General features: G+C 49.6%; 1 protein-coding gene across 1 annotated transcript in view; it reads right to left on the bottom strand.

Moving 5' to 3' along the window:
* The window catches only part of UNKL (unk like zinc finger), a 49,786-nt gene that overhangs the window by 13,458 nt on the left and 22,965 nt on the right, over positions 1–13,363 (bottom strand). Inside the window, 3 exon segments of the mRNA XM_036278764.1 lie at positions 660–837; positions 8,823–8,885; positions 13,001–13,086. Of these exon segments, the coding sequence (XP_036134657.1) occupies positions 660–837; positions 8,823–8,885; positions 13,001–13,086 (327 nt within the window).

Raw genomic sequence — 13,363 nt, 5'->3', positions numbered from 1 at the left:
CTTCCCTGAGTCTCCCTGCACCAGGACAGAGATGTAGTTGAGGGTCAGCTCGGCAATGCAGAGAGCCCTCCACAGGTGCCAGGTGTCCCACCACTCAGATGTGGCCTGTGGGAGCTAAGGGGACAGGCACAGCCCACAATCCTTGAGGCTGTGCATCCATCCTGCTCTTCCCTGCGCTTTCGTGACTGTCCCCACCTGAGCCCCAAGCCCCCATCCAGGCCTCCAGACAGGTTCCCCCAAGCCTGGCTCCAATCACAAACCCTCAACGTCTCCTAGCAGTTAAAGAACCCCTATAAGTTGGCAGCCAGGCCCACTGCCTTCCAGCCTCCCCACCCTTGTCATGGCCCCCCGCCTTCCGGTGCCCTGGATGCCCCCCAACTCCCATTTTAATTTCTCTAAAGCCTCTCTTTCTCTGCCTTATCCTGGGGCCTGTGCAGCTGCCTCCACCTGAGGGCTCCTCATCAGCTCTATAGCCCCAGGCTGCTGGTGAGGCAGGTGTTTCACAAAGTGTGATACAGCCCAAGTGACAGATGACCAAAAACACAGGTGGCTTTTCCACTGAAACATGCATTCTGAAACGTATCCCTAAATAGATTATTTCCAAAATGCTATAATGTTAGTGCTAAGAGAAGTCAGGGAAATAAGAGTCTTGGGCTTACCTGGGATGGACTCAAGGGCACTGCCAATGGGGTCCAGTGGGTGGGCACGAGCTGAGAGAACGGGCAGAGCAGTGGGGGAGGAGCCGCTGGAGCCAGCACTGGACGCCAGGCTGGATGCCACACTGGAGCTCACACTGGGAGCAAGCGGGTGGACCACTGTAAACACTGCCAGGTGGTTCTGTGCAAAGACACAAACAAGATGAGCAGACGCACCTGCATGGAAAACAGCGGCGTGACCTTATGCAGTCACGGACAGACAGAAGCACTGGCTGCCTTCCATCCCCAAAGCAAAAAATAACAAAAATGGACTTTTGCCCTAAATGTCTTGTTATTTAGAGTGACCTAGTCACTAGCTGTCAATCACCCAGAGACAAGAACAATCACATCTAGAGAGGGTCTCATCTAATGAACTGCTCTGCAGAAAGCAATTTTCAAAGTCGACATTCAGCACTAGGAAACAACAGACCAACAGACAAAAGTAGAGAATCAGCCCCCTTCTGAAAACAGATGAAATGGTCCCATGACCTCATTACTCAAGAAAAGTAAAGAATGGAGGCAATTCACATCATCTTTATATGATAACAGATTCAAAAACAAAGAGCTAGCACAATCTTGAATGAAAAGCCGGAAATGTGTGCAGGGCGCTGCGCACGTGGAAAGCCTGCGACGAAAACCGCACCGGCCAGAGCTGCAAGCTGGCCCGCAGCTGCATCGGAGGGTAGACTCCGAAGTTACTAGGACGTCAAGAGTCAGAGCTACGCTGAGGCGAAACGGTGTGCTTGTCATTCTGCTTCAAAATGTGACAGAGAAGTTAACCTGGGGGTGGGGCAGCCACAAGGCCAACAAGGTGGGGTTGCTAGTTTGTCAGCTTAAGGGAAGTTTTCCATAATGAGTGTTACTCTGCATTTTGTCAGACAGAAATCTGGCAGAGGACAGTTTTTCCAAGTGAGTGTTATTTGGTGCTGAGGCCTTGTTCTGTGTGTTCATCCACTGGCTTTGCTCCAGAGAGCTCCCCATGACAGACCACTGGTCCACGGGTGTAGGACCCTGGAACTGATAGCCACTGGATGTTTGAGGTTAAAATTTAAAAATAAAACCTCAAACTGCTCCCGCGGGTCACCCACAAACAAGCTTTCCTGTCCCTCCAGCTGTGGAGGTATGACCACAGCTCCCGTTCCTCTCTCCCTCCACTGGGCTGTGTGCCTTCCCCAGGTGGGCCAGAAACCACTGTAACCCACGGAGGACACTGTAGATGGCCCAAAGTAAACCTCACACACTGAGCCTGACCCGGAGCTACTAGCCTGAGGCACACTCTGTGACTACCCACTCACACAAGTCAAGTCACACTGCAGGAGGATATGCCCCCTCAAAGACATCAGGTGAAACTCTCTCCTGAAAATTGATGACAACATCCTGGTGGGCCCTTTCACCGAGGCCATGGTAGTTACAAATGTACCAGGATGGGTCAAGCATGGGGTCACCATCAGAGGAGTCTGACATACCCGGCGACATGGGGGACCATGCCCCCCCATGATAGCTTTGTCTGCCTGGTTTATTTTCTTATGGTAAAGTACATACAACATAAAATGTACCACCTTACCCATATTTATGCGCACAGTTCAATGGCATTAAGGACATTCACAGTATTGAGCAACATCCACACCATGCATCTCCATAACTTTTCCATCTTCCCAAACTGAAACTCTGTGACCATTAAACACTCTCCATCCATATCTCCCAGCCCCTAACACTACCATTCTTTTTTTTTTTAAATTGATTTTCAGAGAAAGGAAGGGAGAGGGAGAGAAAAACAGATACATCAATGAGAGAGAACATCAACTGGCCGCCTCCTGCATGCCCCCAACTGGTCCACAACCTGGGCACGTGCCCTGACCGGGAACTGAACCAGCAACTTCTTGGTGCATGGGTCAGTGCTCAACCACTGAGCCACACCAGCCGGGTATACCATCCTATTTTCTAGCTGTACAACTCTGACTCCTCGAGGGGCCTCTTATGAATGAAATTGTTACAGGGCAGTGAAAAGCTAGGAAAACTCCAGCAAGAGAAATGGAGAAACTGAGACAAGAAAGTTAAAACAAAGCCGAACAGTGTGGGCAATTTGCAGCTGGCTTGTAAATAACAAGCCATTATCGTCTCTAAATCAAGGACACCTGAGAGCAAATGGTTAAAAGCCACCCTAACAGCACCCTGACCAGGTAGCTCAGTTGATTAGAGCATTGTCACAATATGCCAAGATTGTGGGTTTGATTCCTGGTCAGGGCACATACAGAAATCAACCAATGAATGCATCAATAGTAGAACAACAAATCAATATTTCTCTCTCTTTCTCTTAGTGAAGGAAAGGGGGAGAGAAGGTTGGAGTTTTTCTCACCCCTAAACAAAGAAATCAGCTATTTTGGGAAAGGGGAAAGGAAAAAAGGGCAGTTTTTTTGTTTTTTGGTTTTTTTACTCCTTAACAGAGAAGCCAGCAGTCTCAAGGCTAGGCAAGATAAAACTGCCAGGTGCTTCTCATGAATTCTGAGAAGGCCACACAAAGTAAAAAGAGACCCTGATGATTGATCTGCACCAAGATATTCAGCAGAGGAATTTTGAAACCTACAGTCAGGGGGTATAATGCCTGGGACCCCCACCCAACTCACTCTTCAGATTAGCGGAGAGCCCGTCTGCGCTCCATAAGCCAGATGTACAGGTTTGCTTGCCTTGCTTCTTTAATACATTTGCATGCTTTAATTTTTAAAAATAAACTGGCCCTGGCCAGTTGCTCAGTGGTTAGAGCGTCGGCCGCAGACCAGAGAGTCGCGGGTTCAATTCCGGTCAAGGGCACATACCTTAGTTGCAGTTCAGTCCCCAGCCCTGGTCAGGGTCGTGCAGGAGGCAGCCAATTGATGTGTCTCTCTCACATTGATGTTTCTCTCTCTCTCCCCCTCCCACTCTATCTGAAGATAAATGAAAAAAATATCCTCGGGTGAGAATTAAAAATAAATAAATTGGCTTTATCACAATGCAATCATCTGGAGTTTTCTCGTTTAAACTTGTTTATCCGAGAGGACAAGAATGGAGGTTGGGGACAGTCCTCTCTCCCTCCTACTCAGGGGGCTGTCCAAGAACACCTCTCTGGTGTCTGTGAAAGATGTCTGTAACAAAATCATGTTTAGCCTATTTCACTTAGCATAGTATCTTTGTTATGGACTGAATGTCTGAGTCCCTCCAAGGTATAAGGGTTGAAGCCCTAACCTCACAGTGTGACTGTATTTGGAGATAGGGCCTTGAAGGAGGTGGTTAAGGTTAAATGAGGTCATAAGAGTAGGGTCCTGATCCAATAGAACTGGTGTCCTAATAAGAGGAAGAGACACCAGAGATGTGCACACAGAGAAAAAAACAGTGTGGGCTCACAGCAAGACGCCAATAGTCTGTAACCCAAGGAGAGGCGCCTTGGAGAAATCAAACCTGCCCTGGCCAGTTTGGCTCAGCAGTTAGAGTGTTGGCCCTCGGACCAAAGAGTCCCGGGTTCAATTCCAGCCAAGGGCACATACCTTGGTTGCGGTTTGTCCCCAGCCCTGGTTGGGGTCATGCGGGAGGGCACCAATCGATGTGTCTCTCTCACATCGATGTTTCTCTCTCTCCTCTCCCCCTCCCACTCTGTCTGATGATACATGTAAAAGTATCCTTGGGTGAAGATTAAAAAAAAGAAGAGCGCTGGCCGGTTGGGCTCAGCGGTTAGAGCATCGGCCTGCGGTCCAGAGAGACCTGGGTTCGGTTCCTGCTAAGGGCACGTATCTCGACTGGAGTTTGTCCCCGGCCCTGGTTGGGTCATGCGGGTGGCAACCACTCGATGTGTGTGTCTCTCTCTCTTCCTCTCCCTTCCACTTTATCTGAACAAAAAAATGAAAAAATGTCCTCGGGTGAGGATAAAAAAGAAAAAAAAGAGAAAGAGAAATCAAACCTGCCTACCCTTCGATCTTGGACTTATAACCTCCAGACCTGTGAGAAAATAGATTTGTTATTTTAGCCAGCCAGTCTATAGTATTTTGTTATGGCAGCCCGAGCTAAAAGTCTTCAATGTTCATCTGTGTCGTAGCATGTCAGAATTTCCTTCCTTCTTAAGGCTGAATAATATTCCACTGTATATATACACCTCATTTGTTTATCCATTCATTATCGATGGACACTTGGGTTGCTCAACCTTTTGGCAATTCAGAAAAAAAATGCTGCTATGAACATGGGTGAACAAATATCTCTTTGCTTACAATTCTTTTAGATATATACCCGGAGGTGAAATTGCTCCATCATGGGGTAGTTCTAAAGTCAAACCGCGAAGGTCTCCATTTCCAATAATTCGGTTCTCCACCTAATTGTTCACATAAAAACTGTCTCCATTAACTTTGGTTCTCAACCTGACAACCCTTTCATGCTGCTACATCAGCATGACAAAAGCATCTCTCAGGTCACAAGCACAGGACAGAATCTCTCAGTGTGAGTCAGTTCACAGCTAAACCTTGCCTTGTGAACATCTGAGGAAACTGTTATGAATATTTTTGTGGGGTTTTTGTTGGTGGTGGTGGTGTTTTTTTGTTGTTTTTTTGCCTTTGTTCCTGACTAAATGAACAACTGGTACAATTTTTAAAAAACATAGAGACCATCAAGAGTGCTAATGTTGCTAACGGTGTGAAAGAAACAATAATCACAGGTAATTGAAGAGATAGAAAGACTATGTTTTTGTTTTAATGCTCACCACAGGATATTTTCCCATTGATTTTCAGATAGAATGGAAGGGAAGAAAAGGAGGAGGAAAGAGAGAAACATTGATGTGAGAGAGCCACCTTGATTGGTTACCTCCTGCATGACCCCAGGATCGTACTGCAACCGAGGTATGTGCCCTTGACAAGAATCGAACCCAAGACTCTCTGGTGCATGGGCCGACGCCCTAACCACTGAGCCAAAGCAGCCAGGGCAGACACACTGTTGCTTATTTGGATAAAGGAAAAGCAGTTGGCCAGTGACAGCATTTCAGAGGCAGTGTATGTGAAAAAGCGAAGATGCCGCATCCTGGCCTTCTGAAAGACCCCACCCCCACCCCCGGGAATAAGCGCCGACAGTGATTCAAGTGACTCATTTAAGTCTGGTAGGGGTGGTTTGAGAAATTTAAGAAAAGTGTTTGTTTATAGATTAAACAGTACATTAGACACGTACTGTATATAAGGTTAAAACAGGGAATCATTTGGGGGTCCTGAACAAATAAATTCAATTTACATTATTTCTAATGAGAAAAAATGATACAGTTTTCAAATAAATCACTTCTCAATCAGTCTTCCAGAACAAATTAAGTCCAAGAACTGAGTTTCCATTGTAGTTTTAATTTTTCAAGGAACCTACCATACTCTGTTTTGTCTTTTTTTTCTTACAGCATCCATCCTAATGAGTGTGGAAGTCATATCTCACTGTGGGTGTGTCAGATAGGATCTCAATGGGCAGTTCTAAATGTTACTTCTTGCTAAATGTTCAATACAACAGTATTTTTCAGATGCAGCAATAAACAGGATAAGCTGAAAGGAGAACTCAAGAAATGAAAGCAGTCAACAGCAAAGAAGAAACCAACATGTAATTAACCAAACAATGGATGTAAGCAGTGGCTAAGCCTTCCTTTGAGCCAGCTGAGCTGTGGAGATAAATCCTGTCTCCTTGACTTGCTCCAAGTAACTAAAACTACCTTGTTACAACCATCTCTCATTTTTTGTTTTTAATTCTCACCTGAGGATATGCTCTTCCATTGATTTTTATTTTTTTAAATATGTTATTGATTTTTTAGAGAGAGGACGGGAAAGAGAGATAGAAACATCAACATGAGAGAGGAACATCGACTGGGTGCCTCCTGCATGCCTCCTACTGGGGATTGAGCTTGCAACCTGGGCATGTGCCCTGACCAGGAATCTAACTGGGACCTCTCAGTCCATGGGATGATGCTCAAGCTACGAGCCACACCAGCTGGGCTTATTGATTTTTAGAGAGAGAGGAAGGGAGAGGGCGAGAGACAGAGAAACATGGATATGAAAAACATCACCTGGTTGCCTCCCGTAGGCACTCTGACCAGGAATAGAACCAAAAATCCTTTGGCATACTGGACGATACTCAAACTGAGCCACCCAGCCAGGGCTCACCGTTCCCCCCCCCCCCTTTTTTTTCTAAAGATTTTTAAGTTGGGAGAGAGAAAGGAACATGGATGTGAGAGCAAAACACTGATTGGCTGCCTCCTGCACACCCCCCACTGGGGATTGCAATCCTTTGGTGCACAGGACGCCCAACTGAGCCACACCAGCCAGGGCTTGCCTCTCATTTTTTAACATAGCGCCCCAAGTGGTGAATCCATGTTTGGTAAAAGATGTGAGATGCATTTCCCTGATGCCCAGTGGTGTTGAGCATCCCTTCATGTGCTTCAAGGCTATTTGTATTTCTCCTTTGGAGAAATGTCTATTCACGTCCTTGGCCCATTTTTCAGCTGGGTTGTTTTGCTGATGTTGAGTAGTAAGAGTTCTTGTTAAGTTGTGGACATTAACCCCTTATCGGACACATGATTTGCCAATGTTTTCTCCCCTTCCGTGGGCTGTCTTTTCACTCTGTTAACTCTGTTAACAGTGTTCTTTTACACACAAGTTTTTAATTTTGATGATGTATAACTTATCTATTTTCTCTTTTGTTGCCTGCACTGTTGGTGTCATATCCACTAAATCATCACCAATCCATGCCATGAAGCTTTCCCATCTGCCTGTTTTGAGTGACAGGCTGGAGGAGAGCAACTTTCACCAACATGAGACAACTGGCTGAGGGGACCTTGGAGTGACCTGGGGTCTCATCAAAGTGATAACCTTGAAAGCATGCATGTTAGAAAGGAAGGAGCTCAGGCTGACGACTGTGCTCTCACAGGGCTGTGTGCTCTGGGGCTGGCAAGCTGACAGCCTGGCTGCCTTCCGCTGGGCCTCTCGGGTGTCCTGGGCTTTGGGTGCACGGGGGCAGCTTCTCTGTGGTCTCCGCAGACTGCATGGACCATCACCTCGGCACGACGGGTGCCTCAGCTCTGAGGATGGTGGAGCCGCCAGCAGGAAAGCTGCTTTGCTCCACGTGTTCCGTCCAGTGTGGCCTGGCAAGCAGGCTTCTGAGAAACACACCTCCCAGGAAGGAAGATGGAACTGGGGAGTGGGCCAGACGGAGCAGGAATTCAACCACCTCAACTTATCAACAAACACTCTGGACAGAGAGGCACCTGGTGCTCCCCACACCCACCCAATGGCTGAAGCCCCAGAAACGAGAGCCGCTGCTAGGGCTAGGAACACAGGGACAGGGGACACAGGGACCTGCCGCTGACATGGAAGAGACCCCTGGGCCCTGATTGTGAGGCCTGACCTGGGGAGGAGGAGGGGCTCACTCAGACTGCGAGAGAAACAACTTCTACTGTTTAAGCCCCCAGCCCGCGGTGCTTTGTTACAGTGGCCCCATGTCTTGCTCTTCTTTCTCTGTGGAGGAAACTTTCAGAGGTTTGGGTTCTGTTGTTTCCCAGGTATAGGCAGACCTTGTTTTATTGCGCTTCACAGGTGTTACATTTTGTACAAACCGAAGGCAAGACCTTCCACCAGCAAAAAGATCACGACTGGCTTGACCGCCACCCTCTCTATTGCAGCAGGCTGGCCCCGAAACCACATCTCCAAAGTCTGCCTGCACAACACAACTTTTTAAACATTCAAACAAAGGACACCTGGAACAGACGACTTTAAGAAGATAACTAAAAACGCAGTTAAATGCTCCGGCTGGGTAGCTCAGTCGGTTAGAGCATCATCCTGAAACATCTGGTTGACGGTTCGATCCCCAGGCAAGGCATATACATACAAGAATCAACCAGTGAATGCATAAATAAGTGGAACAACAAATTGACGTTTGGTTCTTTTCTCTCTCTCTCTTCCTTCTCTTCTCTAAAATCAATAAATTTCAATATAAATAAATAAGTAAAAACATAGTTAAATTACACGTGAACGTTAACCAGGTCATTTTGTGCCAAGAGTGAGCATGACCAAATAAATTAGAAAGTCATAACCCAGGCCTGCTGTCCACATTATCACAAGGATAACGTGAGATCCCGCCTCAGGAGTATGGTACCTGCTTACTGTCGTGCTCACTGGCTTTCTGGCTACCTTCAGCAGGTGAGTCCCTCTGCTTGGCCTGCAACAGAGGAAAAAAGAAGACACAGTTGATTAAAAATATGCAGAGCCCGGTCAGTGTGGTTCAGTGGCTGAGCGTGAACCCATGCACCAAGATGTCTCCGGTTCAATTCCTGGTCAAGACACATGCCCAGGTTGTGGGCCCAATCCCCAGTGGGGGGCATGCAGGAGGCGGACAATCGATGTTGTCTCTCATTGATGTTTCTATCTTTCTCTCCCTCTCCCTTCCTCACTCTAAAATCAATAAACAAAATATATATGTGTGTGTGTATATATATGTATGTATGTATGTGTGTGTGTGTGTGTGTGTATCTACACACATATATATATACACACATACACAGAGAGACCTAAGCTTTGCTCAGAATGTAGAAAATGACAAGTACTCAAGTCTCTTAAAACAGAAAAGGCATTCAAATCAGCCAGCTCTTCATCAGTTCTCCTGAATTCCACTTCTTACACCTGGACATGGTTTGATCTTTGCCCTCCTGGCTCGTCTGTGTGAAGGTGGTATATGAGCTCCATGCACCCTGAACCCACAACATGGACAAACCCCAGACAACCTTTTCACCACAGAGCTTCCCCTCAAGAGCGGGGGAGTTTTGGAAAGACCAACACCTGGAGCAAAGAATGATTTAGGGCAATTCCCTCCCCTCCCCCTCTCTGCAGGGTATGTATTTCCCTCTGTGAAGGTGGCCCCTCTCCTTCTCTCCAGGGAAGAAGGGACCACCTCAACCACCAGGGACACCAGTCACTCAGAAGACTGCAGGAGACCAAGTCTGCATAACACACCTCCCTGAAGCAATCCTTATCTTCCATCCTTTTTCCCGGTTTTACCTTCCCACAATCCACCACCACCCCTGGAAGCAGAAACCTCTTTGATCTAATCAGTTCTTTGGGTCTTGACTTTGTTGTGAAGGACTCTGTATGTGCAAGTAATAAACTTCTTCTCTGTTAATTTATCTTTTGTCAGTTTAATTTTCAGGGCCCCAGTCACTGAACCTTCAAGGGTAGAGGGAAACGTATTTTTCCTCTCCGACACACATAAAAATCCAAACTCTGCCCTGGCCGGTTTGGCTCAGCAGTTAGAGCGTCGGCCCGCGGACCAGAGAGTCCCGAGTTCAGTTCCCACTAGGGACACGTACCTCAGTTGCAGTTTGTCCCCAGCCCCTGTTGGGGTTGTGTGGGTGGTAGCTACTTGATGTGTCTCTCTCACATCAATGTTTCTCTCTCTCTCTTCCTCCCTCTCTCTGTCCTGCTCTATCTGATGATAAATGCAAAAAAAAAAAAAAAAAAAAGTCTTTGGGTGAAGATAAAAAAAATGATATAAAGACTAAGTTGTGAAGAAACCTTGATTATTCTGAAATAAGCCCCAAACCTGGGCAGGCTCCCTGCATTGGAATCTCACCCTAGAGTCCAGGCCCTTCCCCTGCTGCCCCTACACTGTGCCTTCAGGCTACTGGGGGGATGGGGGCAGCTCATGGTCTTCAGTCAGCCACTCCCCACTACACAGGTGCTTTCACCCACAGGTGCACAGGCATAAGGGGTGTTCGGGCAGTGGGATGTTCGGGCATGGGCACGCGGGATATTGGGGCACGCGGGATGTTTGGGCATGGGCACGCGGGATGTTGGGGCATGCGGGATGTTCGGACATGGGCACGTGAGATGTTTGGGCACGCAGGATGGTTAGGCATGGGAACGCGGGATGTTCGGGCATGGGCACGTGAGATGTTTGGGCACGCAGGATGGTTAGGCATGGGAACGTGGGATGTTCGGGCATGGGCACGCGGGATGTTGGGGCACGCGGGATGTTCAGGCATGGGCACATGGGATGTTCGGGCATGGGCATGTGGGATGTTTGGGCACGCGGGATGTTCGGGCATGGACATGCGGGATGTTGGGGCACGCGGGATGTTCGGGCATGGGCACATGGGATGTTCGGGCATGGACATGCGGGATGTTGGGGCACACAGGATGTTCGGGCACACCGGATGTTCGGGCACGGGCACATGGGATGTTCGGACATGGGCATGCGGATGTTCGGGCACATGGGATGTTCGGGCACATGGGATGTTCGGGCATGGGCACATGGGATGTTCGGGCACATGGGATGTTCGGGCACACCGGATGTTCGGGCATGGGCACACCGGATGTTCGGGCATGGGCACATGGGATGTTCGGGCATGGGCACATGGGATGTTCGGGCATGGGCACATGGGATGTTCGGGCATGGGCACATGGGATGTTCGGGCACATGGGATGTTGGGGCACACCGGATGTTCGGGCATGGGCACATGGGATGTTCGGGCACACCAGATGTTCGGGCATGGGCACATGGGATGTTCGGGCATGGGCACATGGGATGTTCGGGCATGGGCACATGGGATGTTCGGGCACATGGGATGTTCGGGCACACCGGATGTTCGGGCATGGGCACATGGGATGTTCGGGCACACCGGATGTTCGGGCATGGGCACATGGGATGTTCGGGCATGGGCACATGGGATGTTCGGGCATGGGCACATGGGATGTTCGGACATGGGCATGCGGATGTTCGGGCACATGGGATGTTCGAGCACATGGGATGTTCGGGCACACGGGATGTTCGGGCATGGGCACGCAGGATGTTGGGGCACGCGGGATGTTCGGGCATGGGCACGCGGGATGTTGGGGCACACGGGATGTTCAGGCATGGGCACGCGGAATGTTCGGGCATGGGCATGCGGGATGTTGGGCACATGGGATGTTTGGGCAGAAGGGAGGGCAATGAGAGCAGTTTGCCCAGGACAGGGGCGTACTCTTTTGCTTACATTCAGTTCTGCTGTCTGAACGTGACTGAGATTCAGGAAAAGGGTAAAGGAAAGCTGCCCTCCATGAAACAGCCACACTGAGGTCTGACATTCTTCAAGTGTCCCAATCAATCGTTCCCGCAGGCTCACTAGCACAACCCAATCCCCAGAAGGGTGGCCAGAGCTAACCCCAGAGCCTCAGCTCCCCGTGTGTTTTCCTACACGCCCGAAACTCATTCAACTACCTGCTGACAATGTCACCCAGAAGAACTAGCCAATTCCAATGCTCGGGCACCCAGAAGTCCTGATGTTTAGTAATGAAACAGTTTGCTCGAATCTTGGTAAAGAAAACTTAGAGGATTTTAACTTCTTCCTCAATTTTCACTCCCAGCCTCGGGTCCACGTGGATCGTCTCAAGGAAGACAACCAGCGGGAGAGGCGGTGGCTGCGCTGTGAGTGCACAAGACACCACTGTGCACTTCCAATGACGAAACCTGCACCTACAGCCCCTCCCCAGCGTAGCCGAAGGCTGTGAGGTGGCGAATCCAGGTGCAGCCCGTCCTAGGTGCAGCAGGGGCTCTGAGGCCCCCAGACTGTGAGCCTGGCCCTGGGAGGAAGGTGGGCTCGCCTCCAAGAGCAGCCCAGCGCCCTCAGACGGAAGGACTTCAGCTTCGTCTGCAGCCAGATGGCTGCTTCCTTGGTGACTCCAACTGTACAAATGGAAACACTAACGCACCGAAGTCACCAAGCCCCCGAGGAAGGGGTCCTCCCTGCCCCCTCAGAACACCCTTGCGAGGGCACAGCTAAGAAGTCACTGCCTCGCCAGTGAGGGTGGGACACAAAGTTTGAACCTTGCGCCCATCGTCTCACTCTGTCTTCAACCACATAAGGGTCCTAGCCCATCGGGGCCATCAGCTCCAGAAGTGACCTTCCATTGCCAGTCTCTCACTGCCCCTGCAAACCTCCTGGAGCACCCTGAGACCCCTGGGTGCTCCCTGTCAGGGAGCTGCCCACACAGCCAGTACCTCCTCTCCTGGGTGAGAGCCTGAAAGGACCCCGCCTGGACTTGGGGCCCTTTCTTTACAGTCAGCCTAAGACTATGCCTTCATGCGCGGTCAGTAAGTGAGGGTCCAGCAAATGGCAAGGGCCAAGCCAGAACTTGGCCAAGACTCTTCTAGAGTCTCCTAGGAACCACCAAGCCAAAAGCAGACTGTCGTCAACTGCGTCACCCAGAAATCACGACCATCTGCCCCTTACAGTTTGATTAAAACCAAAGGACAGAGTAGGCCACCCGCCAGGCACCCTCCTGAGGACGCCATCCACTTACGCTTCCAGGTGGGCCACTGCTGGCCGTGGAGCTGCCGGTGGGGGCGAGGTCTCGGCAGCCCCAGTCGCTGGCCATTCCCAGGCTCTCTGGAGAAAAAGGAAGCATGCTCTGAGCGGCTGCTGGCTGCACGCAGCCTTTGGTTAAAGGACCCCCTGCAAATTAGGGAAAGAGCATGCACTGGTCTCATGACAACAATCTCCCCTGGCGACAGGGAGAGGGGGCATCGGAAACACCACATGAGCCACCAGAACAACACGACCCTCAAGTCTTAGGTGTGAGAACTGAATGATGTGAAGGTCAGAAAACTGTATGATTTCAGTAAGAGAAGCCACCCTCCCCATTAAAAGAAAAAACAGGCCCTGG

Source organism: Molossus molossus, unplaced genomic scaffold (genome assembly GCF_014108415.1).
Source record: "Molossus molossus isolate mMolMol1 unplaced genomic scaffold, mMolMol1.p scaffold_m16_p_3, whole genome shotgun sequence".
Lineage (NCBI taxonomy): Eukaryota > Metazoa > Chordata > Mammalia > Chiroptera > Molossidae > Molossus > Molossus molossus.
Note: the sequence above shows the minus strand (reverse complement) of the source record. Positions and strands in the feature narration are given on the sequence as shown.